The following is a 26,654-nucleotide window of genomic DNA, read 5'->3' as shown; positions in this document are numbered from 1 at the left end:
AATTTATTTTAAAAATGACATAATTTTACCATCGTTTGAAAGATGACGACATTTGTTCTCTGAGATAAAAGTGAGCATGAGAATAAAATGCGATTGTGAAAATGTATTTTGCATAAACTCTCATAATTGGCATTTCAACATCTGGAAATTCGTCAATCTTTTACATTTAGATACCAAAGTTTTTTCCTGCAAACATATACCGATCAACTGGTCAGGTATGGACGCGGCACGAACAATTCTACCAACGGATTCGTGGTAGGCGAACACTATACAGATGCCACTCTGCATTCGACTGAGGCTATTTTATGTAAAGCTATCGCTCCAGACACAACCAATAGATACAAGGCAAATTCAATCATAAAATTAGCTGCAACTGCTCAAAACTTATTGTTGAATAGCTAGCTACTAATTCGGCAATGTGTACTACAACCAACATACGAATCAAGCAGTTTTTCTATCTGTATGGTTCGCCTGACGGATTTGAAAGTTTACCAAACAAACTCTTTTCATTCATTATATTTATGCTTCTTCCTTCTACGATCATCATGCTCTTTTCTAGAACTTCGATGAGATCTACCTGGTGAATCATTTCTTCTGTGTTTGTGGTCCTTTGAACGCTTTCGGTTGCCACTATTTTCCCGGGTTGATCCTTTATTTTTCTTTTTTGAACTTGAGCGATATCGGTCTAAATCACGAGATGTATCAGATGCATCAGTATCTGGACTCCTGCTTCTGCTATTTCTATGCCTTCGACTACCTCTCGAGTGTTTTCTGCTCTTTTCGTCTTCTGATAAGCTGCTGCTGCTGCCGCCCAGACTGGTATGCTGCGATCTCAGAATATTCGGAGTCCTTTCTTTGGAAGAAATATCTTCAAGTCCACTTTCTTTACTCACATCTCCCGGAAAACGTCCATCTCTATCTTTATTCTCTGTAGTATTTGTACCTGCCAAACTTTTTATGGCATTTGGTAAATCTGAACTTATTTTTTCTGCTGTTGGAAAATACCAATCCACATTCTGGTTCACCGCATTAACATTTTTCTTCTCAACAGGTCTAGTACTGGCTTTAGTCACTAATTGAGGTAAATCAGGAGGAACCTCTAAGCCTAGTTCTTTCCCCAACGACTCTAAGAAGTCTCCTGCAATTAAATGATTCAGAGATGTGCTTGCAGCTTCAGTAATCTTTTTCGTGTCTTCCACGTTGTTGGCAATGGTATTTTCCACCTCGTCATCCGAATCATCAGAAAATATCGCCTACAAAAGGATGAACATTGACATTACAACCCCAGTAGCAATATAATCAAATGAGTCATCTGCAAATCAATTAACAAAAAAATTTAAACAGAAGCTCTAAATGTACCTTATATAGATCAACGGGCCTCTCAACATTTTCAACTTCCACTTCATTCTCAACTTCCATCTCCATTGTTTCTCGGTCTCGCGTTCCACAGGAATCTTGAGGAACTAAAGATGGCACTGGGTCTGCGGCAACATGTTCTTCCACAGTCACTGTTTTAATGAAATCCGGTATGACAATGAGTGTGTCCATTTTGCTCCTCATACGTGGAGCAGGGGGTGGCTGTAATTGTCATAACTCATACATATCAATGTTCGCACTTTAGCGGGTCATCAAATATAAAAATAAAAAAATTGGAGATGATAAAAGCTCTATAACGACAAAGAGGAGATTGTGCACAGCTCTGCACCAGAATTGGATGAAACTGGAAGAGAATCTGAAAACTAAACTATTGTTCAAGCCAGGTACGTGTTTCCTTATAAAGATGGTGATGAATCGAGAAGAAGATATCTTCCAGCATTATTTTTTAATTCACATGTCACATTCATACGCAACCATAAATTGAGAACCATCATATTTTAATTCAAAATTTCCCATTTTCTTTTTTGATTTATGTTTGTTATTATTAGTCCAGTAATATGATAATGAACACAGTCCACTCACTGAAACAACTGCCTCTGATAAAGATTTGAGATATTATTCGCATTTATCGAGATCTAAGCATAGTCTACTGCTTTAATATAACATATTAGAAGCCAAATATGGATCATTGGAAAGACTATAAGAACAGGAATGGTCTGAAGTGAGAAGGAAAAAATTTACTTGATCAACGCTCAAACTTGATATCATTGAACGCTCAAACTTGACATCATATGAGTAATCGTCAATTTCGCTACATTTTGTATGGGCAAATTTTTGTGGCACTGTGCCCGGAAAATCCTAAATATAGCCCAGGCTTAGCAGCTGTGTGTCGAGCAGTGGGGAAAACTCCAAAACAATTTAAAGTTTCAGAGAAGTTGGAAGCTCGGAAAAACTTTTAGCAAATAATCTGACATATCGAAAAGTCAGGGAAGTCAACCAGAGAGGGGCGGCCTCATAACAATGAGAATATAGTGTAAAGATGGTCAGAACTAACTTGAGTCATAACAAGACTGTTCGAGCTGAACAAGACCATATGCACTCTGGAATAAGACGAACAATATGAACAACTTTGATAAGTGACTCACATAGGACATGCAGAATCTGATTTCCATGGACAATTAGGAAACAAGTTCAACTTATATAAGAATTCTGCATTCAGGAAAATTCTTGATTATTACTAGATTATAAATCCCTAAAATGAGCTGTACTCTTAAAAATGTAGGATTTATTCCTAATAAAGATTATGTTTTTAATACCTAACTAATCTCTCCATCTCTATTCAAAATTAATATATGATTCCACATCTATAAATTAAGCATACTATTCACTAATATACTTTATCAGTAGGCAAGATGAAATAGAGAACTGGCTATTCTATTCCAGTCAGTAGACAACCCAAGTTAAATGCCACGCACACTCTGGAGACATTTTTACAAATATTGTTTAGACTTAATAAATTATTATGGCTGTAAAACAACTTTCAGAAAATAATGCTTTTGTGTGTTGACAGCCATGTATTCGGCAATGACAATATTTTCGGATATTCTAAGAGTATTTTGAAATTTGAGGTGCCAGATACCAAGTGAATTAAGCAGGTGTCTAAGCCCCCAATGGCGTGTTAATGCATGTTTCATACCCAAGACGGTTAGGTATTCATTCTATCCCTCTAAATATATGACTCTTTGGCAGCAAATTAAAGCAAACACATTGGTGTGATCAGTGGCGGAAGGATTCACAACATGGCCAGTACCATGACAGCTAAACTAGTCCAAAACAGCTGGTGGAGAGAAAAAAAGAGCAGACATCCAAACTATTAATGAGAAAAAGAAGTAATCATTCAACATCACACCACCTATGAAAGGAAAAACTGACTCTAGGATAACAAAAACGTTGGGTAGAAAAAATTTGCATACGCTACCTTTCCCATGTAAGGATCAATTAAATCAAAGCGCTTGCAAAGAATTGGTGCAGGTCTCCATTGAAACTCTTCCCTCTTTGGATACATTGATTTGGTTATCAACTCTCCATCTCGATGAGTTTTATCACTTTTTACACCCTAGACAACCATGTAAAATAACTACCAGGACCCACAATTTAAATATTACAAAACGCACATTGTGTTAAATATACCTGCACTCCACCAGAAGTAAACTGTAGCCCTGTAGAGGCAGACAAATCTGAAAGTAACTGACTAGTTGCCTGGCTTTCTTTTCCAGACTTTCCTTTCTCCATGGCTTCAGCTGCAGTTTCAAATTCTAATTTTTCACGAGCACGAACAGCTTCAGACATTTTACTGGATCCACCAAAATCTTTAGCACGAAGACCTCCTTCATACTTCTCCTTCAGGAACTGTTCAAATCTTATTTGCTTTGCAGGATCATCACTAAAAGGTTTTCTGCTTTGATCTTCATCCTGTGAAAGAAACTCGAACACTTACTCAATGCTGCTTAATTGATAACTTATGTTGTTTAAAAATTCATTCATGATAAGTAATCAACAATTCTTAAAAAATATTCAGTGTAAAAGTTCAAACAGATTAGTGCAACCATTCAGCTACTCACAAGTGATGAAGGTTTGGTGAATGTATCTGAAAGTTTAAATTGGAAATTAACGGAACCAGCAGAAGCAACGATAGAACTTGAATCATTTGACCTTCTCTCTAGAGCTTTTTCACCCAGAATTTTCCCTCGCCTTTCGGCCGTTAGCTTCTCTGCATCCTTGAACATTTTCCATTCCCCTAGTTTGGATTTTTCAGCAAGCTTCTGGTGCTGTTCCCACAGCTTCCTAGAATAAAAGTCAAAGCCATTTCCTCCACTAAGAAAGGCAAACAATGGGTTCGATTGATTCTTCTCCCTGGAGAGATCCTCAAATAATTTGCCACAACGGGCTACTAAAGTTGCCATCCCTTCGATCAAGACCTTAAGATTGTTATCTTGCGGAGGAGGAACCTCAGGAGGGGAGAACTTAGCAATCTTGTCATCATGTCCAAGAGCAGCAGGAAACTTGTGGGGGAGAAGAAAATTCTTTGGAATTTCTGGAGGCTCAAATCTGCATACATCAAAAACATATTGTGCACAGACCATAAACCATAAATTGGAATGCATCATCAATACTAAAACATAAATTGCATCATCAATACTAATACATAAATTTCTGCAAACAGAGTGACCCCTAACACTAAACCAAAAAAGTGAAGTCATCCATGATGAGTAATAGAGTTCTCAATACCAAAAAGTATTCATGTCAATTTTTTTTCAAATCAATTGGGCCTCTTCTACAGTACCGCAGCACTAATAGCAAACCAGTAGGAAGTGTTTTGATTCGTTGGTTAGAGAATTGGAGCTGCGAGATCCACCTCTTTTGAATGCAAAGCATACTTGGTCGAATTTGAGGGCTTCACTTATTTGTTGTAGGCTAGACAGATTCTTGTTTTTAGGAGGGGTGGATGGATATTTTTCCATTGATAAAAAGTCTTACCCAGAATTATGGATATTTTTTCACAGACAAAAAGTCTTACCCAGAATTACCTCAAGATTATTTTCCAGTTATTTTAGATACCTCAAAGGCAAAGTGGAGTCCGTCACCATTTAGATTTGAGAATGTGCGGTTGAATCATAATCATTTTCATCTTGGTGGAACAATCTAGATCTTCAGGGTTGGGAGAGGCATAAATTTATGAGGAAACTTAAAGTTATAAAAACTGATATCATAAAATGGAATGACGAGGTTTAGGGAACATAGGAATGAGATATGCGGAGTTAGAAAATAAAATTCGACAGTTGGATGAGCAAGAGAATGAAGGTCATGGGTCATATGAGTTAGCAATTGAGAGAATGGAAATCAAATAGAACTAGAAGAGCTGTTGTGTCGAAGGAACCAGATAGATAATCAAAAGGCGAAAGTAAAGGCGAAAGTAAAATGGTTGAGGGAAGGGGATATAACACAATTTTTTCATTCCCTATTAAATCATCGTAGGACCAGTTCATCTATCAATAAATTGGAGCTGGCCGATGGTTCAGTAACCCCAGATGGTGAGCAGATTGAGTCTATCATAGTAGAGTTCTTCAGAAATTTATAAAGTAAACATGATGTATAGGGTTGGGGGATAGAATGAGTGGACTAGTACCCTATTGATGGTGAGCCTGGATTAGAATTGGAGATACCTTTTTCACATGATGCGATTAAAAGAGTTGTTTTTGAGGAATAAGACCTCTTTTGGGGAAATGGTGGTGGAAGTGTTCTGTCAAGGATGCACCGTTATGGAAGAAGGTTATAGTGAGCAAATACGTGTTACAAAATAATGGTTGGGATGCGGGCTTAGCAAGAAACATAGTTGTCAAAAGCGCAAGGAGCATTAAAGCGCTCAGGTGTCCTGGAGTTTAAAGCGCAAGGCGAAGTGCACGCTAGACGGAAGTAATGCGCAATAAATTAAATATTCTAAAAAGATAAAGATAAAATCAATTTATTTTAAAAATATAAAACATGAGATATCAAATATTAAAACCATCATCGTTTTCGTATTCCAAGTATCGGATATTAAAATGTGAGGGCAAAGGCAATCTTGCGCATATGCGACGTGGGGCAGAGGCAACAAGATATTAGGGTTCCTCCTACTCTATTTTTTAGTAAATAGAGGAGAAATCAAACTTTCGGTGGGCGATTTCTCATATGTTAGATATTTTAAAACAAAAAAAAAACTGTTTTTTCCGTTACGTTCACTTAAAGCGCAAATAAGCGAATGTTATATTTAGAAGCCCATGAAAGTTTATTTCTAGAACTTATCCGGCTTTTCACCGGTTAAGGCAGTGGTTAAATGGGGTAACAATATCAGATTTTGGGAGGATTGGTGGTAGGGGAATTTGTCTTTTAAAGATCTTTATCCTTCTTTATTTCAGATTTCATCGGTTCACAATAAGCCAATTTCTCATTTTATTCAGTCGGATGATTCTTCTTTTTCTTCTTTTATATCCTGCGATTTGCATTTTTTTGTAAGGACTTGAGGGATGAGGAAGTGAATGAGTTGAGCTCTTTGCTAGGCCTTTAGAGAGTGTCAGGTTAGTTGAAGGGGTGAAGATACTAAGGTTTGGGACGGGGATCCTTCAGGGTTATTTTCAATTAAATCTTTCTGTGAGTCCTTTCCAATCAACGGCTTTCCTTTCTTTTCTCTCTTTCGTGTTATTTAGAAAGCACCGTTCCTACCAAAGGTTCAAGTATTCTCGTGGATTGTGGTACTAGGTAAGCTGCCAACTTGTGAGATGATGCAAAAGAGATGGCCTACTTGTGCTCTTTGTCCAAATTGGTGTCCAGTATGTCGGAAAGAGGTGGTGACTCAAGACCACATACTTATTGACTGTCTTTTCACGAGCTGTCTTTGGTTCGGAGCTTTGAAGGAGATGGGTTTGGTATGGACAGTTCAAAGATCTTTGCACGAACTTTTTGGTGCAGATCTTGAACGTCAACTTGGCAGGAGGGGTAGAATTTTTTGGACAGTGGTAGTTCATTATATTTGTTGGTCAATTTGGCTGTAGCGGAATAGAAGGAATTTTGACTATCTAGAATAGTCGTTTGAAGATTGTTGGGACAAGATTAAGATTCAAGCATCTGGCTGGTTTAAGAAACATATAGTACTGCTTATCGTCTTCAGGCGTCTTAGATTATTAGCTACGGTACTGACATGGAGTCGAGCTTCATTGGGAACCGGCGGTATGATCTACCTGGTCCAAAGCTAGGAATCTGGGAAGAAACGGTTAAGATTGAGTATAAAATATTCTCCTTGAGGGTAGGGATTGTGGGTCGGTCGATTTGGTGGTCTGAGAGAACCAGGAAAACAAGCTACATGTTGGACTTCGATTACGAAGAGGCGCGCTGGATCTGCCTTAGGTTTAAACATTATCTTGACTCGAACCGATCAGGCTCGGATTTCCATCTGTATATAGAGGAAGGAACGCAGTCTTTACAACCCAGATTTTCGACAATAAACGTGGAAGATTTATAGAGCTGTCCAAATATAATAAGCAGGGAAGAAGACACACTACAATTGTACCAAGTGGGTTCAAATCAGAGGGGTGGATTAAAATATTAAATGCATTGGATAAGCTTTTGACAGGAATTACCAGAGAAGGAATACACTTCTTAATCGTGCTCAAGGAATTGCCCAGGTGAAGCCTAAGATAAATCAGCAGAAAGAGAGTGATTTGGGGATGAATTGCAACAGTGGGACGACAAGATCTTCGGGAGATCGTGACAAAGTGAGACTGAAGAAGACATGGAATGAATCAATCATTGTCACCAGAGGTAGAGTTAACTCTTCATGGGAGCTGATCGAAAGAGTGCTTGGAAAAGAAACAAACCGGAAAATTGAGTTATTTCCGTTTCAAGCCAATAAAGCCTTATGGTGGCCTTCTGATGGGACAGAGTTCTCCTTCTATGTTAATTTGAAAAAAGGATTTTTTGATTTCGGTGTGACTCTTGAATTTGAAGGGTGGTCACAAGAAATCAATACGATGGAGTCGATAGAAAGCTGTTGTAATAGTTGGATATGGATTAGTGGACTACCGTATGGTCACCGGCTACATTTAAAGCAATTGGCGATCATTGCGGAGGATTGTTGGCCATTAGCGCTGACACTCTTCATTTCCGAGTACTCGGGGCAGCGAAGATTAAGGTGAAGGGAACTGAACGAGGTTTTATAAAAACAAAGATGGAAATTCCACTGGAAGGAAGGAATACAGAGATCAGAATTAGGGTTGAATCCTTTGATCCTAAGGGGTATGAGCAGTATGAAAGGCAGACCTACGCTCAAGTTGTAGTGAATGGGAAGAAAATCTTGGCGAGTTGGGGTAACAATAACATTTATAGGACACTGTCAGCGAAGGAGGAATCCATAGGCAGGCATGTTAATGGAAAGGCAATACAGGAGGAACCACATGGCCAAGACGCAAACAAGGAAGACTTAAGAGGACGAGGTGGATCAGAAAGCTCAGGAGAGAAGTTGGTAGAGAAAAGCGGGTCCGAGAAATCAAATGAGCAACCAAAAAAATTTAGGAACAAACTCAGAGTCCATGATTCACTCACAGGAAATCGATCCAAAAAACGCAACAAAATTCAGAAGATCTTCTATTGATTCCATGAATAACAAGCAGGATGATGCCCAGGGCGCCACGATTGAATTCGAGAGAACTGGCACAAAAGAGAACAAATTTTGGAAAACATACTGCAGAAGAAGTAAAATGAAAGGTGATGAGACCGGAAAGGAAGCACAAGTCCTGTGGGGGACGTCAATAACAAACATCAATATCAGGGGGTTACACAGGAATATCAAGGATGTCCACTCGGAAGACCTAGAGGAGTTGGACACTGACGATTACAAGATGAATTGCAAGACGCGAAGTTTGATTATTCAGAATCCGAAAGCAACGGTTCAGTCAGCTACGAAGATTCTGATACAGCTGTAGATGAACCAGTAAACTTGGAAGGGCTGTTCTCATCGGCGAACGTAAACAACTTGAGTCCTCCTCTGCCAGAAAATTCGAAACCTAATGTGGGACAGGTATTTAAAGATATTCAATCTTCCATTCTTTCTCGCTACAATCCATTCTTCCATCATCCTTTTCAGCTTTGGGTTTGTCTAGTGGTCTATTAGGAGGGGGGAAAGGATGGGTTGATGGAAAGCCGAGTAACAACAGAGATATAACTACAGGGGCAGTGGTGGAGAAAATTCTTTGTAAGGTTAGTGAGGTGGATGGTTATGATAGAGATGACAAATGTCCAAAAGGGGATCAGCTGTCGAATGATCTTTTAAAGAAGGAATTGCTTAGGATAAAGAGTGGCATAAATTATGAGCGAGGCTCTAATTTGAAGGGATGCAGCGTGTTCAAATGAAATTATTCTCTTGGAATATAAGAGGTGGAGGGGCAGTGAGAAGAAGACAGTTGGTTAAGACAGTTATTCGTCAAGCAAAACCGGACATTGTGGTTCTTTTGGAAACAAAACGAGAAAAGGTGGATAAAAAATTTGTTGCCAGCGTGTGGAAGTCAAGATTTGTTGATTGGGTGTGTTTGCCTTCGGTCGGAAGTTCAGGGGGGATTCTTGTCATGTGGGGGATCCCCCTGGGGTTATAGTCACTAATAACTTGATTGGGGAATTGTCGGTGTCAATTGAAATTAATATGAATGATGGGAACATTTGGTGGTTCTCAGCCATTTACGGACCAGTTAGACCGAGAATGAGAGAATTGTTTTGGGACGAATTAGCGGGATTGAAAACGCTTTGTGGGACAAATTGGTGTCTAGGAAGGGACTTTAATGTGGTAAGGAATTTGCGGGAAAAATGAATAGTCAATCATTAAATACAAGCATGTCCTGTTTCGATGGTTTGGTAGAAGAGTTGGAGCTCCATGACCCCCCACTTCTGAATGCCAAGTTCACGTGGTCAAATTTTAGAGCTGTGCCGATTTGTTGTCATTTGGATAGATTCTTTTTCTCGGGGGGCTGGAGTAATTTATTTCTGACACTTAGACAAAACGGTGTTACCAAGAATTACATCGGATCATTGCCCAATCTTGCTTGATACAACTGAGCTAAAATGGGGCCCCACTCCCTTTAGATTTGAAAATGCATGGTTGTCACATCGAAATTTCAGAGAACAAGTGAGAACATGGTGGACGGACGGGGAATTCCAGGGATGGGAAGGGTACAGATTCATGCAAAAATTGAGGTATACCAAAAAAAAAGTTTCTATTTGGAATAAAGAAGTGTTTGGAGATGTGGGTGTAAAATTCCAAGAGTTGAGCAATAAGATTAAGCAGTTGGATGGGATCGAGGCAGGAGGCTTTTGGTCGGATGCGCTAAATCGAGAAAGAAAGGATTTGAGGTGTGAGCTGGAAACCTTATCTTTCAAAAATTTCCAAATCCAAAGTCAAGTGGCTCAAAGAAGGGGACCAAAACTCAAAATTCTTCCACTCATTACTAACTCACAGAAGGAACAGATCATTGATTGACAAAGTGGAATTAGAGGACGGAAGAGTGGTCACTGACGAAAAACAAATCTAACAGGAAATTCTCAAGTTCTATGGGTACTTGTTTAGGAAATCGGAAGGTGATGGAGGGATTTTTGAGGATGTAGAAACAGGTCTTAATGGTTTGAATTGGTGTCCAATACAGAATGTTAAGGCAGAGGAATTGGAGAAACCATTCGACGAAGAGGAGATTAAACATGCGGTTTATGACAGTGATGGTTCAAAAGCTCCAGGGCCAGATGGGTTCACAATGGCTTTCTTTCAAAGTAATTGGGATACGGTGAAAGTGGATTTGTTGAAAGTGTTTGCTGAATTTTTCAAAGATGGGATTGGAATTACTAATGAGACTTACATCTGTCTTATCCCTAAGAAAATCGATGCGAGAAAAATCAGCGACTTTAGACCAATCAGTTTGACTACGAGTTTGTATAAGATATTGGCTAAAGTGTTGACAAATAGGTTGAAAAAATTCTTGCGTTACACCGTTGCGGAGAATCAATGCGCCTTTTTATTAAAGGAAGACAGATATTGGATTGTTGCCTCATAGCAAATGAAATTGTGGAAGAATATCGTCGCAAGAAAAAGAAGGGTTGGGTGCTTAAAATAGATTTGGAAAAGTTTATGATAACGTTGATTTGCGATTTCTAGACTACGTGCTTCGAATGAAAGGCTTTAGGGACAGATGGAGAATGTGGATAAGGGGATGTGTTTCTAATGTATCGTTTTCAATCTTCATTAATGGAAGACCGTGTGGAAAAATCAAAGGGGATAGAGGCTTAAGACAAGGGGATCCGTTATCACCGTTTCTATTCAATCTAGTTGTCGATGGGTTGGGGAGGATGGTCAACAAGTCAAGGGCAGATAATGAATTAAGGGGGCCTGAAGTAGGGAAAGATAAACTCGAAATTTCGCATTTACAATTTGCTGATGATACTTTGTTCTTCGCAAAATCAAGAAACGATGTGTTAGCATTACTGGACATATTCAATCTGTTTGGCAGAATTTCTGGGTTGAAAGTTAATTTGGGAAAAAGTGTGGTGTTGGGATTGAATTGCTTGGACCAGGAAGTCAATGATTTGGCGATAGCTTTTGGGTGCAAAAAGTAGAGTTGGCCTATCAAGTATCTAAGAGTACCATTGGGAAGTAATCCAACAAAAATGGAATTCTGGGAACCTGTTCTCTCCAAAATGTCAAAGAAATTAGCAAGTTGGAAAAAATCTTTCTTATCGAGAGACGGCCGACTGATTCTGATTAAAGCAGTGCTTTGTGCAATGCCATCTTACTTCATGTCACTTTTCAAGGTTCCAATTAAGGTGGCTGCAATGATGGAGAAAATGATGAGGGACTTCTTGTGGGATGGTGATGACGGGGAAAAACATTGCCATGTTGTCGGATGGAAGCAAGTGTGTAAACCAAAGGATAAAGGCGGTTTAGGATTGGGGGATATATGTCTCAGAAATAAGGCTCTACTTGGGAAATGGTGGTGGAGAGGGTCGGTGGAAAGGGGGTCGATGTGGAAGAAAATTATCAAGAGCATCTACGGGATACAGGAAAATGGATGGGATTTGGGGTTGGCGGAGAAAGTGACATTCAGAAGCCCTTGGAAGTTCATTTCTCGGTCTTACCAGGCTTTCCATCAACTTATTAGGGTAGTGCCTAAGCAGGGTAATCTCGTTCGTTTTTGGGAGGATATTTGGGAGGGAGATATCTCATTTAGAATTAGATTTCCTTCATTGTTTCGTATTTCAATTTCTGTCAATAAACCTATCAGTCATTTCATAGAAGTTGTCCATAGTGGGGGTAGTTCTTCTATCATTTGGGACGTGAGATTTAGAAGAGATCTTAATGAGGGTGAGTTGGGGGATTTCACCAATTTGTTGGGGGTATTACAGAGTGTCAGATTGCAGATGGGAATTGAGGATTATAGAGTCTGGTTGAGAGATCCTTCAGGTTGTTTTCTGTTAGTTCCTTTTATAATTCTTTCTTCCCTCTTTCCGATTTCCACTCAATCGGTTGTCTTAATAATATCTGGAAAATACAAGTCCCACAAAAGATTAAGATTTTCTCGTGGATCGTGGCCTTGGGGAAGCTTCCAACATGCGATTCAGTGCAAAGAAGGTGGAAGAATTGTCTTCTGAGCCCGCAGTGGTGTTGCTTATGCCGAAATAATGAGGAGAATCAGGATCATTTGATTTTGCATTGCTCATTTTCTACGGGTATTTGGTCCAGAGTTTTACAAGAGCTGGGCTTTCAATGGGTCACTCCGAGACAAGCAAGAGATCTATTATGTTCGGACTTCGAGTGTCACATACACAAAAAGCTTGGCAACTTCTGGTATTTTATAATTCATTACATATTTTGGTCCCTATGGTTGGAAAGGAACAGAAGAATATTTGAGGATGTTGCGGACTCCGTCGATCAAGTATGGGACAAAATGAAATTCCGGATTGCAGCTTGGACAACAAATTTGAAAGAGTATAGTCATTTAGGGATCTCGGAAATAGTTAGGGACTGGAAATTTGTTTGCTTGTGATATTTACACTTCGATGTCATAGAGTTTGGGCTTAATGAGGTTAAAGTGATGAGGTCACATAGTGTTGGGTTTAAGTAGACTTCTTGTAATGTGGTTGTGGATTACTTATCCGCGCAAATGGTGTAACATTATATTATCATAATAAATTTAGTTTTCTATAAAAAAAAAGAGAGTTTATTATCAGGTTCTTTAAAGACAAGAAGATGTTAACTTTGCAGTCAATCCCGTCACAGCTGGATGAAGCCATCCATCTCTGAACCGGGTGATTGAAAACACAGAGCACTAGTAATTTCTAAATTCACTGCATATAGGAACTTCTGATCTGTAAACACAGTATCTTCATGACAAATCTTATTGTTGATAAGATCGGAAAGCTTTCTTAATATTAAGAGTTTATTTTTTAGAATAAGTTTGAAAAAATAGAATATATTTTACAGATTTAGTGGGATATGATTTTATGTTGGATATGATTTTATGTATATTGCCTATTTAAGTTGTATCAATTTGTGAAACTCAATATAGGGAAAATAAAGGAATTATTCTTCCTTCATTCTCTCGTTCCCCTATTTTTCTACACTTACATAGGTTCATTCCTAACCACACAAAAAGTTAATAGCAGATCATTGTTTTTCAGTGTTGCTGCGGCTCTGAGAAAAATCCTTTGGGCCAGCACGAATGTATGTTTTCCTCTTTAAACCTTTGAACATCCTGTACTTGGAAAGGATGTCTTAAATGATTTTAGAAAAAATGAGTCAGTAAGTTATGTCTTAAATGATTTTTGAAAAAATGAGTCAGTAAGTTATGGGGATTTTATACATTGTCCAGAAATCTACTGCAAATTTCCAACTGATGAGCTGTTTTTGTGCATTTATTCCAAGATTGCAAAGCGGTATAATGAGAAAAAAATAACCAACAGCTTCACAAATGATTGCGAAACTCGAGTTGGTCCAACTTGTTCTGGTAGAATCTATCTGATTTTACATTACAATTTAACATTCACCTTGTCATGCTCAATAAAAGTGTGATGATTATTAGCATAAGAGCAACTGTAGACGACTTGACGTAAATGGAGATTCTTATTTGACACCCTCGATCGAGTTCCTCACAAGATCTAAAAATCTATGAGTTCAGTATAAGTTCTCATTAAAAATACCTCTCTGGTTGGACGTCAGACTCTGATGCAACCTTAAAACCAGGAAGAACGTCAGTTTCCTTCTTATCTAAAATTTTCAGTTTCTTTGTATCTACAATCTTCAAATTATCCACATTCAGGCTTCTTGAAGGCTCTTCTATTTCTTGCACATAGGTATCTTCAAAATCATAAACTGTTCAACAGAATAGATGCATGAATAAGTGATAGCCCTTAAATGGAGAAAGCACAAAGTTTTGAACAAACCGCAAACAATACGTAGAGACTCATACCCAATAGTCTGTCCATAGCCCGAATTCAGTAGGTAATCTGCCCATTCTAGTTGGATATAAAGAACAACTAGAAACAACCACTAACCTGAATCATATATATCCTCGTCTTCTGCATCTAAATCTTCGAGAGCACCAATGCCAAAACCAGGAGCAGCTTTACCTGGTGATTCATTGAAGCAAATCTTTAGAGGGTGCCTATACAACAGAATTTTGCAAAACTCGGTGCTGGAGTGCGACAAAAATATATTTCCAGTGAAAGAGCTTACGTTTCATGGAAAGAGGTCTCTGTTGGTCCATCTCAAATTTACCAGAATTCCGTAGCCTTTTCTTTTCTAAACCAAAAAAGAAAAAAAAATTACCCTCCAGGGGGAACACAAAAATGTATGTTGAGAAGAATATTATTTTAGCATCAACATACCTCTGAACTCAGGAGCTTGCTTGAATGGGTCATAGCCTAAGCCATACATATCCTGCTTGGGGTTTATAACATACACCTGAAAAAAGAAACTCCTAGTTAACATATCTGAGGCAGCAGTTGCAACATTGAAACATTGACTACATACATCCACCTATTCTACTTGAATCACGAAGCGAAAAGTCACCACCATTAATGCTTAAAACTAAGCACTTATCTCTCTCAAAGTATCCCCAACATGAACCAGTTATCCCCATCATCTTCCACCAGTGGAAAATAAGGAGATTTCCACTAGAAACCACAAAGTACAGAATCAAATGTTGAAATTGAATTTGCAAGATCATAAGTTTAATGTCAACCAAGAGCGGGACAGTGCCAGAGCATGTAAGCACAGACAAGAATTTTACTGAATAAATTTGATATACTTTTGTCCACAAACACCCCACCCAAAAAAAAAGAACGACAGCCCAAACAGTATATACATTTGCCCAAATCTGAATGATGATGACCAATGTTGAGCCTGAAGTATTGTCCAACCACCTAACACTCAGTGCAAACTTTATCACATGCTATAATGCAAACGTGAACCTACACTGATATTCCATTAGCTCTTCCTATCTCTATATAATAACTGGAGAATAACACCTGCAAAATCATCTTAATCCCTTCTTTCAACTTTTTTCCGATTTCACCTCTTATTTCTATTTTCTTCCCTGTTTTGTGAAGGTTCTCTTGTCTATCCTTGAAATCTAAAAGAGACTCGTCTCAGGGAAAAGTAGCCTTTGGTGAACTCTGTCAACAACAGAGCATGTCGACAAAATTATAGCTGTGAGGGAAGATACTAGAATATATAAAGCAACTTATAGAACCGAGCAAGAACCCAAAACTTTGGGTTGTGAGCTACAGTACATACTTCTATTTGGTGCATATCTAAAAAGTGATGGTGTAGCTCCTACAACTTCTTCCATGGCCACATGCTTCAAGGAAACAAAATTGATTCCGCAAACTAGAAAACTTCACTCTTATAAATGGGGCAGACTCTAGTGATATCAAGCTTTCGCATGTCATGCATAAATATCGAAAGAAATCTAGACTGCAATTCCATATGCATCTCAGCACAAAAATGACTTCATTTGTCCCATCGTATTGGTTGCTTCTTCAATTATTCTTTCAGAAATTTCTTCATGGGAATAGGTTTCCCCAACTACATTTACGCCAAGAAACAGAATCACGATCTTTTCACAAGCCAATTTATCTTTAGATAGAATAGAATAAACCGAAAAATCAAAATATTAATTTTAAAAAGCAAGCTAAATCAGTATGTAATGGTCGATATTTTTTATGTATTCCCAATCCTGACGTTCATAAAAGTTGATGCACTAAAACCCTCTTTTTCCTTTGAACTCTGCAACTACTTTCTCCTAAAAAAATAGTGTACTTGAATTCAGTACCAGGAAAAAAGAAATCAAACTTTTTTAGATAGGATAAAACATAAACTCAATCTGATTGATATTTTTTAAAACAATGGACTCAAGCTGACCGGTGTGCTAGAGAACTGATCATCTTTGACCACTGGCATATCAGGGACACTTCCACTATCATCTTCATCCACCTGACCTGAAAGCTTTAATCCCTCATTCTCTGAAGAAAATGCCAGAAATGCTTTTCTGGCTTCTCTGCGAGCATCTTCAAAAAAATGATACACAAGATTAATGCTACTTTAACAGATGTCTAACAGAAATTTTATTCAATTTCTAGTCATACATGTTAGATGTTGAGTCCTAAGTGAAAACTACCTGAGTGGAAGCCCAAAACTCACCAAAAAAAGGCTACCATGACCGATAATGAAAAAATCAATGCTGTGTTTATCCCATACAAATGGAAGTTTTGAAGCAGCTTATTTTTTGATTAAATTTCCCACTCCATCAGACAATACTGCTACAGTAAGTGCAACATTTTAACAAAGAAGCACTTTAAAGTTTCATTAGTTGGAGAACAAACGATGTCATTGAAATAGATACAGGAAAACTTATAAGATGAAGAGATCAAGAAATGTTTTCCAATTTTGAAGGCTGTAGCAGTATAACAAGGATCTCACTCATGGATGGTACTATGTTCTATGTAGAGCACTGTTCTATATGGCGATCGTCGACCACGCCGCCTTTGCCTTAGGCGGTACAAGATGAAGTGGGCTGGACAGGTGGTCAAAGCCAACAAAATTTTAAAAAAAAAATTATTAATACACTTGTACACTTTCTCTTCCAAAACATAATAGTCCCACCAGCCCACTCACCCACAACCCCCGCCTCCTTCTGACTAGAACTGCCCGCCGCCGCCATGAACCGCCTGCCGCCGTCGCCGCCTCCACCAGCCCACTAGGTTAGCTCTTGTATATTTCTAATAAATTTTTATTTTAATTTTTTTCTTTATTGTATTGTATAAAACTTATTTATGCATAAACCTCATTTAATTACATATATTACATAAAGAATTAAAAAAAATCAATCGCTTAAGCACTGTCGAGGCGGTAGGCTGTCACCGCCTCCCTACCACCTCCTACCGCCATTTACAACATTGATGTAAAGGGTGAAGGAGACATTAATCTTCAAGAAATTGTTTTGATAACAACCCCATTTGTCATATCTTTCAAGTATCAATATAATCGATTTTTCAAATTCCAGTATACTTGCTTTCTGGTAGTCAATTAACACGGGATTTGAATGACTCCAGGACATTTTTTCTTTCTCACATTGAATTGCCAGACCAAACTCCTTGGAGGATGATTGGCCTTGCTACGGAAAACAATGTTCTGTACTTTCCCGATGGCTCTCCATCGCCGTTGAACTCTATTTCATAGACTCAATTACTTGTCAAGTTCCTAGCCCATCATGTCAAATGATGTGGTCGTGTTGTGGAACAATTTCCAGGGTCATCCAGATTTCTAACTTGAAAGATTTCATCCCGATTTGTTCATTAATAAAGATGCTTCTTCTTTCTAGGACAAACATTGTATTGGGACCAACCAAACAAATATGTATATTTAGCAAATTTGTATAGGCCATCAAAACCCTTTCATCGTTTTATTATTTTGAAACAACCCCTTCCATCTTTTTTACATCAACATTAAGGGACAATTTGGATCGAAAGTGTCCAGGGGTAATTGAGAAAAATGGTTTATTATTTTCATTGATGATCACTTAGAATTTGTTGGATATACCAATATTCATGTTGAAAGAAAAATTTAATTCTCTGTGACAAAAAAATTTCCATACACCCATAACCAATCTATTTCAAACCACCATTCGCATTCTTTTTACCGACAATGGCAGAAAACATTTTACAAATAAATTAACTTTCTATCTCAGTGAAAAAGCATACCTCATCAAAGTTCTTGTGGCTATACCCCTCAAACAATCGAATTATTAAGAGAAAACGTCGACATTTTTGTTAAGTTGCATGTTATATGATTGCTTCTATCGTACCTCATTTCTTTTGTGTTGAAGTAGTTTTAATTTATGTTTAAACCACGTCAATAGGTTTCCTTCTAAAGCCATTCAAATTATGACCTTTTCTAAACACTCCACATATTCAGATTTGAAGTTCCTTTACACCTAGAATAAGTGGTTCCCAGTCCCAGGCATTCGTGTACAATAACAAAAATCGGGAGTGGTTAATGTGTATAAAAGTATGAATTTAAGGCCATTATAATATTTTGTTGCACATTCAAAGAGATTAGATAATTCTGTTATTGCTTTACTCTTTTTAGAGAATGGCTTAAATTTAGGGCTTTCACGAAAATCAGAAAACTTAATATCTAATGGACTCTTTGTATATCTATTCTGCTCGGTCTTGTGTCGTATTTGTCTCTCAATATCATTCTTCCCCTTAGAGGTTGGCATCGGAAAGGGTGTCATGGCAATCAAAGTTGTAAACTCAGCAACTTAGGCACCGCCTAGGCGGTTGAATTTTTTTTATCAATTTTTTTATAGATAATTATATACAATCATGCAATGTAATTACAAATAATCATCATTTTTTATGTAATATATGTAATTAAATAACATTTATGCATAAAAAACCTCATACAATATAATACAATCTAGACAAAGTACAAATAAATAAATAAATGCAAACTAACAAAATAATTAAGGTGGTAGCTGATGGGGGCGGCGGCTGGAGACAGTTTGAGACAAGTGGTGGCTGATGGTAGAAGACACTTGAAATCAAAAGTAAATACAAAAGGAAGTAAAAAATGTTTTTATTATATCTAGGGTTTTTTTAATTGATTGACTTTGACTGATTTTTAAAATTATTTGACTTTGACAGTTGATTAGGATTTTCAATTCATTTATCGCTTCGGCTGCCTGCTCGCCTGCCTCGCTGGCCAAATAGCTTCGGACCGCCTATAGAGACCGCCTTAGACAAAGACGGGGCGGTCGAGGGCCGCCTAACAGGCAACCGCCCCCGCCTAGCCGGCCGCCTCGACCGCCATTCAGAACACTGGTTTAAATAAACAGCAAGGGATCAATGAATACCAGTAAACTAACTGCAAGTCTAGTTGAATATGGATCTGCCATTTCTTCGATATGCTATTAATTTTGGAAACAATTTTTAACCTTACTTAATTCTCCATCATTTATGGAGAAAAAGAATACATAGGATTTAATGCTAAGGAAAAGGCCACTATGACAAATTTCATGGGGATTTGGAACCTGAGCTATACCATAAATGGGAAGTCATATATGGAGGACCAATTGAAGTAATTTATGTCATCTAAATCTTTGCATAATGTAGCCGGGATTTCTCAAGGGGAAGGGCCTTAGGAATTCTTGGTACATCGCTGTTCATTGTATTTTTTGGTCGACCTGGATGGAGCGCAACAGTAGAATTTTCACTGACAAAGAGGACTCGTGGGAGGAATTATGGGAGAATATCAAATTCAGAGTAGCGAGTTGGACGATTAACATACCACAGTTTCAGCATTTGCTCATATCAGACCTAGTTAGGGATTGGAGCTTTATTTGTTACTAAAGAGATTGTAGTTTACTGATTGCTGTGGTGTCTTGTGGATCGCTCATCCACTAGCTTTGTAATCTTAATTATTATTATAATAAAATCTTAGTTTTCGATCAAAAAAAAAGTATGTATCCCCAAGATTCACAAAGTTGAGTAAATTTTTCAGGCATGACAGCCAACAAAAAAAAAACTCAATTTCCGAGAATAAGGAGGAGAAGAATACGAGGGGAAAAAAAAAAGAACATTAAATTAAGTGTTATTCTATGAGCTCCAATCAGGCACGACCATCTTTATGCAGCCACCAACGGTGAAAAATCAAAACAAGCTTACTCCTCATTATCATAATGAAAGCAAATTTTAGATCTCCAAACACTCTCAGATGCCATTAAAGGCACTGAAAATATATAAATTTTCATGTTTTCAGTTGTAGATGGAAAATAATAAAAAATGAGCTGCAAAAGCATACCAGACTGCGAATTCTGGCTAGAATTTTTTATGGATCGACCATGCCGCCATCCCATCCTTAAGAGTAATTTGACACCTGATTGACAGGAGTAAAATTCAGGCACATGAAATCAAAACATGCAGCAAACTTAATCATTGTCACTTAGCATCTGATAACAAACCTATAGATTTTGTCGCAGGAATGATTAGATCATCAGGAATAGGTCCAGGAATAGTTGAGGGTCTGCAATGAGTTGAACAAAAGATCTTAACATAAGATGAGACTGAAAAGTCCTATATGATTAAACAACTAGTTTAATAAATACAAAAATGATTTCATGTGGGCAAAGAAACACTTAAAATAAAAGGTTAGAAACCTCTGTTCTTGTTCCTTCTCAGCTTGTTTACGTGCAAGCTCAGCAGCTGTAAATCCAAATGTATCAAATTGCATTGATGTCCCCAAGGAACGGCCCTCCAAGTCCTGAAACAGTAAATCAAATAACATTACACAAAATAGAAAGTATTGACAAAGTACAAACGACACTGCATCCCTTCTTTTCGGAGGTATATATGCAAACATCTCATTCATTCTTCACACACAATCACTTTATATTCATCTCCTTTAGTTCCTAAAATATCCATCAATTTATCTGTACACCCTATTTTGCTTGCATTGCTTTCATCCTCTCTCTTATCTATTTCTATCGTCATCTCTTTTCTTTCGGTTATATGTCCATGAACAATATATGGAAAGTATTGCGTTCTTCCTTCTTAAAGTGCGCAGCGCCCTATAGCAAAATACACAAAAAGTCCTATATGACTTCCTAGTTCAGCTGCTAATAGAAAAAACTCTACATTAGGATGATGCAATTGAAGTAAACAGTAATAACGTTCAAGTACAAATGCTTAAAAAAAGTAAAAGAACAGATAGAGCATACAGCCTTCTCATCCTCGTCAAGGAAGTTATAAATGCTCTGTTGATTGATTTCTGCCCTATTTTTCCGGGATGATGTAAATGATTTTGGAGCCCATCCTGTGAGTTTGACCAACGGTCAATTGATACAACAAGTGTCACATTTCATATGCACTAGGAGGTAACAAATTCATCCAAGAAAGAGTATAACAGCATTCACCTTCTTTGGAGCCAACGGTATTATAGTAACCAGCAGAATAGCCACCCGTAAATGCTCCATGAAACCTTCTCCTCCCTTCTTCATCTGTAACCTGAAGATGTACCAACCAGACTTCCAATCATGAGATTAAATAATTAGTATTAGTGATTTAGTCAACCTACCCCAAGAAAACAGTGTGTGTGGACATCAACATACAAGTTTACTCAGTAAATGATTAAAAATTTCAAAACTACGGCCATTAAACTTTCACCACAGAAACAGATGCAATTCTAGTCGGTTCATGAATCATTCAATAAAAAAAACATAATGATTTCATTCCGAGGAGGATCCTAATCCATAATTCAAACCAATTTCTCGTCAATGCACTAGCAACAACTTGCTCTGTTAGGCGTTAGGGAGGAGCCCAAACCCAAAAAGCTGGATTCAATTGAATAATATTCTGATGATTAAAAAATAATTTATTCAACACACTCACTTCTTGTTTCCAAGGGGGGAGAGTTCTCAGCTGTCCAGATGCCTCCGCAACAGCTTTTTTCCTACGACTGCTGATTTCCTCTTCGCGCTCAATCGGCGTCCCGTAGAACACGAAATCTTCGTCATCTCCCGACATTTAGGAAAAAATTCGAGTGGAGCTACTTTGAATTTAAGAAAATCGAGGGTTTGAGTTTTGATAGTTTGAGCTAGTGCTGGAACCGGCGATGGTGCTCCCAGCCGATTTACAATGGGGCAAAACAAATTATGGAGTTATTTCAATATTTATTTCATAATTAATAGCGGCCAAACCAATTGCTATTTGAATTTATTAACTTGGAGTTGGAATCATGATTATTGTTTTACCAATTTTTATTTTTTATAATTTGAGCTATATTTTATATTTAAAAGACATTATATTGTCATTATTTTTTAATCAATTTGAATATATGTTCTAATATTTTGGATTGTTTTTTAAAATATTAACCGACCGCATATGACATTTCAGTTTGAATTTTTTTTTAAATGTAAATTCGCACAGTGATCTCCCCTAATTATATGTCTTTTTGTGGTTCATATGTCCACGTGACAAAATCAAGTGAATATAAACAGATTATGCAATAACTGCGGATTTAAAATAATTCAAAGTTTGAAATATCTAATCACATACTGTTCAAAAATATTAGTATATTCAAGAAAGAAACGATCAGAGCATATGATAAAATCAAACTTTTTTGCAAACTCTATCTAGAGCGGTCAGAGTTGTAACCGTTTGATGTATTATTTTATCGGCTCGACTATTGTTCTCCTTAAATTAATGTACTAATTCAAGAAAACTAAATAAAAAATATTTTGAAAATAAGAAAACTTAGCGTCAGGTAATAGCTTAGTGAAGATGTCAATAGCTTGTTCTTCCGTTGAGGTGTACTCCAGTCGAAGATCTTTTTTCATTACATTATTTCAAATGAAATGATGTCTAATGTCAATATACTTGGTTCGAGAATGTAATACAAGATTTTAGGTTATTGATGTGACATTTGTATTGTCACAGAAGATTGTGGACTCAACAGATTGAATTCCATAATATATTGATTGTTGTTGAATTCATAGTAGTTGTGAGCATCAACTCCTAGTGGCTACAATTTCATCCATTGATGTAGCGATTGATGTTTGCTTTTTACTTAACCGGTAGATCAGCCTATCTCCTAAGAACTGACATGATCCACCAGTGCTCTTCCTATTAATTTTGCAACATGCATAATCTGCATCTGAGTAGCCAATGAGGTTAAAACTTGAGTTTTTGGGATATCAAATACCTATACATGGAGTATTATTAAGATATTTAAGTATGTGTTTAGCTATAGTGTAATGAGATTGGCCTGAAAACGAGAATATAAACAAACATAGGGATGGTAATGGGGTAGGTTGGGGGGATGTCTTTACCATCCCAGCCTCAATACTTATTTTTTTCTAATCGAGGATTCTCCATTTAATCCCCATGGTGATTAAGTCTCACTGGACTCCCATATCCGATTTTATCTAATCGACTTGGAAATTCTCATCCCGACTTTGTGGACATTAAATCTTCATCTTAGTATTCATCATCGCTTCAAATAATATAAAAAAGGTAACAAGGTGGTCAGATTTGTCATCATCTTCATCATACCTGAGTGAATTAAATCATTATCATCGTCATCGCTTCAAATATCAGTTGAATTAATCAAAAAAAAGTCTTCAAATTCACTTAAAGAATATTGATACAACAAATCATACTAACTTTTGTAAGTCGTGGTTTAAATAATCAAAAAAGATGAAATCACATAATTATCATGAGGCGATGTGTTGGATCATGAACGAGATTTGAATATTATGAAATCGGGTTTTTTTTGTTAATTATTATGAAAAGTCATTATTATTTTATTATTATTACTAATGATATTATTATCGGGGGCCACTTTGCGGGTTCGAGGATGGTGATAACATTCTCATACCCATCACTTATTTACTTCGAGAATTTGAAAAATATCCAAACCCGTCCCATTTTGGGTTTTCTCGGCGAGGGTCCCAAACCTGCAAGGAAAATTGTCATCCTTAAAGAAATCGTGAACATTATGTTTGGTGAGATAACGATCAGATATAGAAGTGATCCAGTTAATCTTCTGAACATTGTTATGTCTACTTGAATTGTCCATTCTCATCTAATTTGATTGATGAGCTCATTTGGGTAGCAGCAACTAAGCAATTCTTCATACCAAACTTCTTGAGTAGATTTTAGTGTACTTGGTTTCACTGATGAAAATGTCAATTTCGAGCTGCTTGACTTGCAATCTAAGAAAGAATGTAAGTTCTCTCATCATGTTCATTTTGAATTTTTCCCGCATCAGCTTGGAGAATTTCACATAACTTGGGATAGTGGAACAAAATATTATGTCATCAACATAGATTTGCACGATATAAATCATGATTACCCTTAACAAATTTAAATAAAGTTTTATTAACATTTCTAATCACAAAGTCATGGTCAAGCTAATATTTAGATAATGTATCATACCATGCACGAAGAGCTTGCTTCAAACCATATAATGATTTATCAAGTTTATAAACATAGCTAGGATAGATGTGACTAACAAAATCAGGAGTTTGTTCAACATAAACTTTTTATTTAGTAGACCGTTAAGAAATGTTGACTTAATATCTATTTGATAAAATTTAAAATCCTTGACGGCAACAAATGAAAAAAATATTCTAATAGCCTCAATTCTAGACACATGAGAAAATGATTCATCAAAGTCTATTCATTCTTCTTGTCTCTATCCTTGAGCTATAAGTTTGGCTTTATTTTTTTACTGTTGATCCACTTTATTCCTAAATACACATCTAGTTCTAAGGACACCCACATTGGTGCATTAATGGGTGATTATTAACACCCATTAATATTCATGCACCAATGTGAAATGAGTTAATGTCAAACTAGAATATAATGTCAAACTAGCCGTTTAAATAAAAGAGTCCAACATTTTTTTCATTTTTTAATAATATTTTAATGAATATTGAAATTAAGTCATTTTTAAAATAATAATACTATTTATTTATAATAATATTTGTTATAAAATTTTAACAAAAATAGAAAGATATTGAATTAATTAAAATAAAAAAAAATGAGTAAGTGGACAGTGGGACCCATAAATAATGAAAGTTGATATTAAATGAATGTGAGTGTGTGTTAATAATGGGAAAATGTTAATGTAATGAATATGTGGCTCGTGGACCCCATAATTTTTGAGGAGATGGAAAGTTAATAATATAGATTAATGTGGACGAATGCGGATGCCCTAATTACATGTTGATGAGATGTCCGAGGAACAAGGTGTCAAACCTTACTTTTCTCAAATTGATTATATCTTGCATGATATCAATCCATTTATAATATCATGAGACTTCATCTATTTTTTTAGGTTCAAGTTGAGGGAAAAAAAGCGGCATGCATGAACTCATATATCATTTGTTTTCTAGTTCTAAGAGAAGCGGTCGGACTACTGATGACCAGCTTGAGTAGATTTTTTTTATTCCACCGGAGACTTGGTCCAAATGAATTTGTATCTTTTTGTTCCACGATTTGATATTAATTTTCAACGTTCTTCTCTTGAGTTAATTCTGGCTTGTGATCAACAGTTGGCTCAACTTCTTCAGCGGCATGATTTTGTGCAGTTCTTCATGGACAATTGGACTTGCCTTAGGAATTATTTCAGTCGTTTTTCTCTAATCTATCTCGTGATCACTGCTAGAATCAATGTTAGTAACATCTAATCTATTACATAAATAATGTATATTGCACATATTATTATCATGAAAGATATAGGATTTCATCAAATACAACATGCACCGATTCTTCAATGGTTAAGAGTTCTATATTTATAAACCTTATATGTTTTACTAACAGAAGAATAGCCTAGAAACACATCATCATCAGATTTAGCATCAAAAGTGGTTAGACGTGTTTTACCATTATCGTGAATGAAACACTTATAATCGAGTACTCGAAAGTATGAAATTTCGGGTTGTTTGTCATTTCAGATCTTGTAGAGGGTCTTTCCGCGATTCTTGTTAATCATTGATCTGTTATGTATGTAGCACGTAGTGTTCACGACTTATGCCCAAAATTTTTGAGAGATACTAGATTCAGCTAGCATGGTTCGAGCCGTTTCTTTAAGTGTCTTGTTCTTTTTCTCAGCAACTTCATTTTGCTGAGATGATCTAGCGGTTAAAAGCACATGATTAATATCATTCTTCTAGATAGGTTGATGGGAGTCTATTGGTAAATCCAGTTCCTCTGTCGCTCCTTATCTATATACCACTGAAGTTATCACATTTTGTAATCTCTTAAGAATCTTGATAAGCTAGGCATTGGTCTGATCTTTAAAAATTAGAAAGATAACTCGTATAAATCTTGAAAATTTTTCGATGATCGCCAATGTGTACTTCTTTCACCCTAGGATCATTATGGGTATTGGACCAAAGAGATCCATGTGAAGAAGTTCCCAAACATCGAGTTGTTGAGTTACTTCTTTTGTTCTTGAATGTTGATCTGACATGTTTATCTAATGACATACAAAGAAAACTTTATCTTTAGTAAAATCAATGTTCGGTAACCCCGAGTCTAATTTTTGTCTCTTAGTCCGGTTAGCATAATGTCACCATTTGTAGATCTAAATGTGCATGTGTGCTTGTGAAACTCAACAGAGTAACCATTAATATATAACTGACTAA

At 36.9% G+C, this 26,654-nt stretch overlaps 1 protein-coding gene across 1 annotated transcript; it reads right to left on the bottom strand.

The window, feature by feature from the left end:
• Positions 1-230: 230 nt before the first annotated feature.
• LOC142547483 (G patch domain-containing protein TGH) lies at positions 231-22,156 on the bottom strand. The gene is made up of 16 exons (XM_075655805.1): positions 21,892-22,156; positions 21,417-21,507; positions 21,222-21,316; positions 20,661-20,764; positions 20,466-20,527; positions 20,306-20,380; positions 16,364-16,509; positions 14,827-14,902; positions 14,675-14,740; positions 14,494-14,568; positions 14,140-14,311; positions 3,999-4,485; positions 3,568-3,849; positions 3,356-3,493; positions 1,360-1,578; positions 231-1,253 (listed from the first exon to the last, which is right to left on the bottom strand). Exons 1-16 carry the CDS (start codon positions 22,024-22,026, stop codon positions 507-509), a joined length of 2,970 nt encoding a protein of 989 aa, XP_075511920.1. The 5' UTR covers positions 22,027-22,156; the 3' UTR covers positions 231-506.
• Between the last annotated feature and the right edge of the window lie 4,498 nt (positions 22,157-26,654).

The sequence above is a fragment of the Primulina tabacum genome, chromosome 5, assembly GCF_025594145.1.
Source record: "Primulina tabacum isolate GXHZ01 chromosome 5, ASM2559414v2, whole genome shotgun sequence".
NCBI lineage: Eukaryota > Viridiplantae > Streptophyta > Magnoliopsida > Lamiales > Gesneriaceae > Primulina > Primulina tabacum.
Note: the sequence above shows the minus strand (reverse complement) of the source record. Positions and strands in the feature narration are given on the sequence as shown.

Bases quoted from the DNA above. Each gene is read 5' to 3' on its own strand.
- LOC142547483 (XM_075655805.1), bottom strand. From the start codon at position 22,026: ATGTCGGGAGATGACGAAGATTTCGTGTTCTACGGGACGCCGATTGAG. The intron at 20,381-20,465 runs GTTTGTTATCAG...CCTGTCAATCAG, and splicing joins TCCTGCGACAAAATCTATAG to GTGTCAAATTACTCTTAAGG. The intron at 3,850-3,998 runs GTGAGTAGCTGA...TTTCTTTCACAG, and splicing joins TCACCAAACCTTCATCACTT to GATGAAGATCAAAGCAGAAA.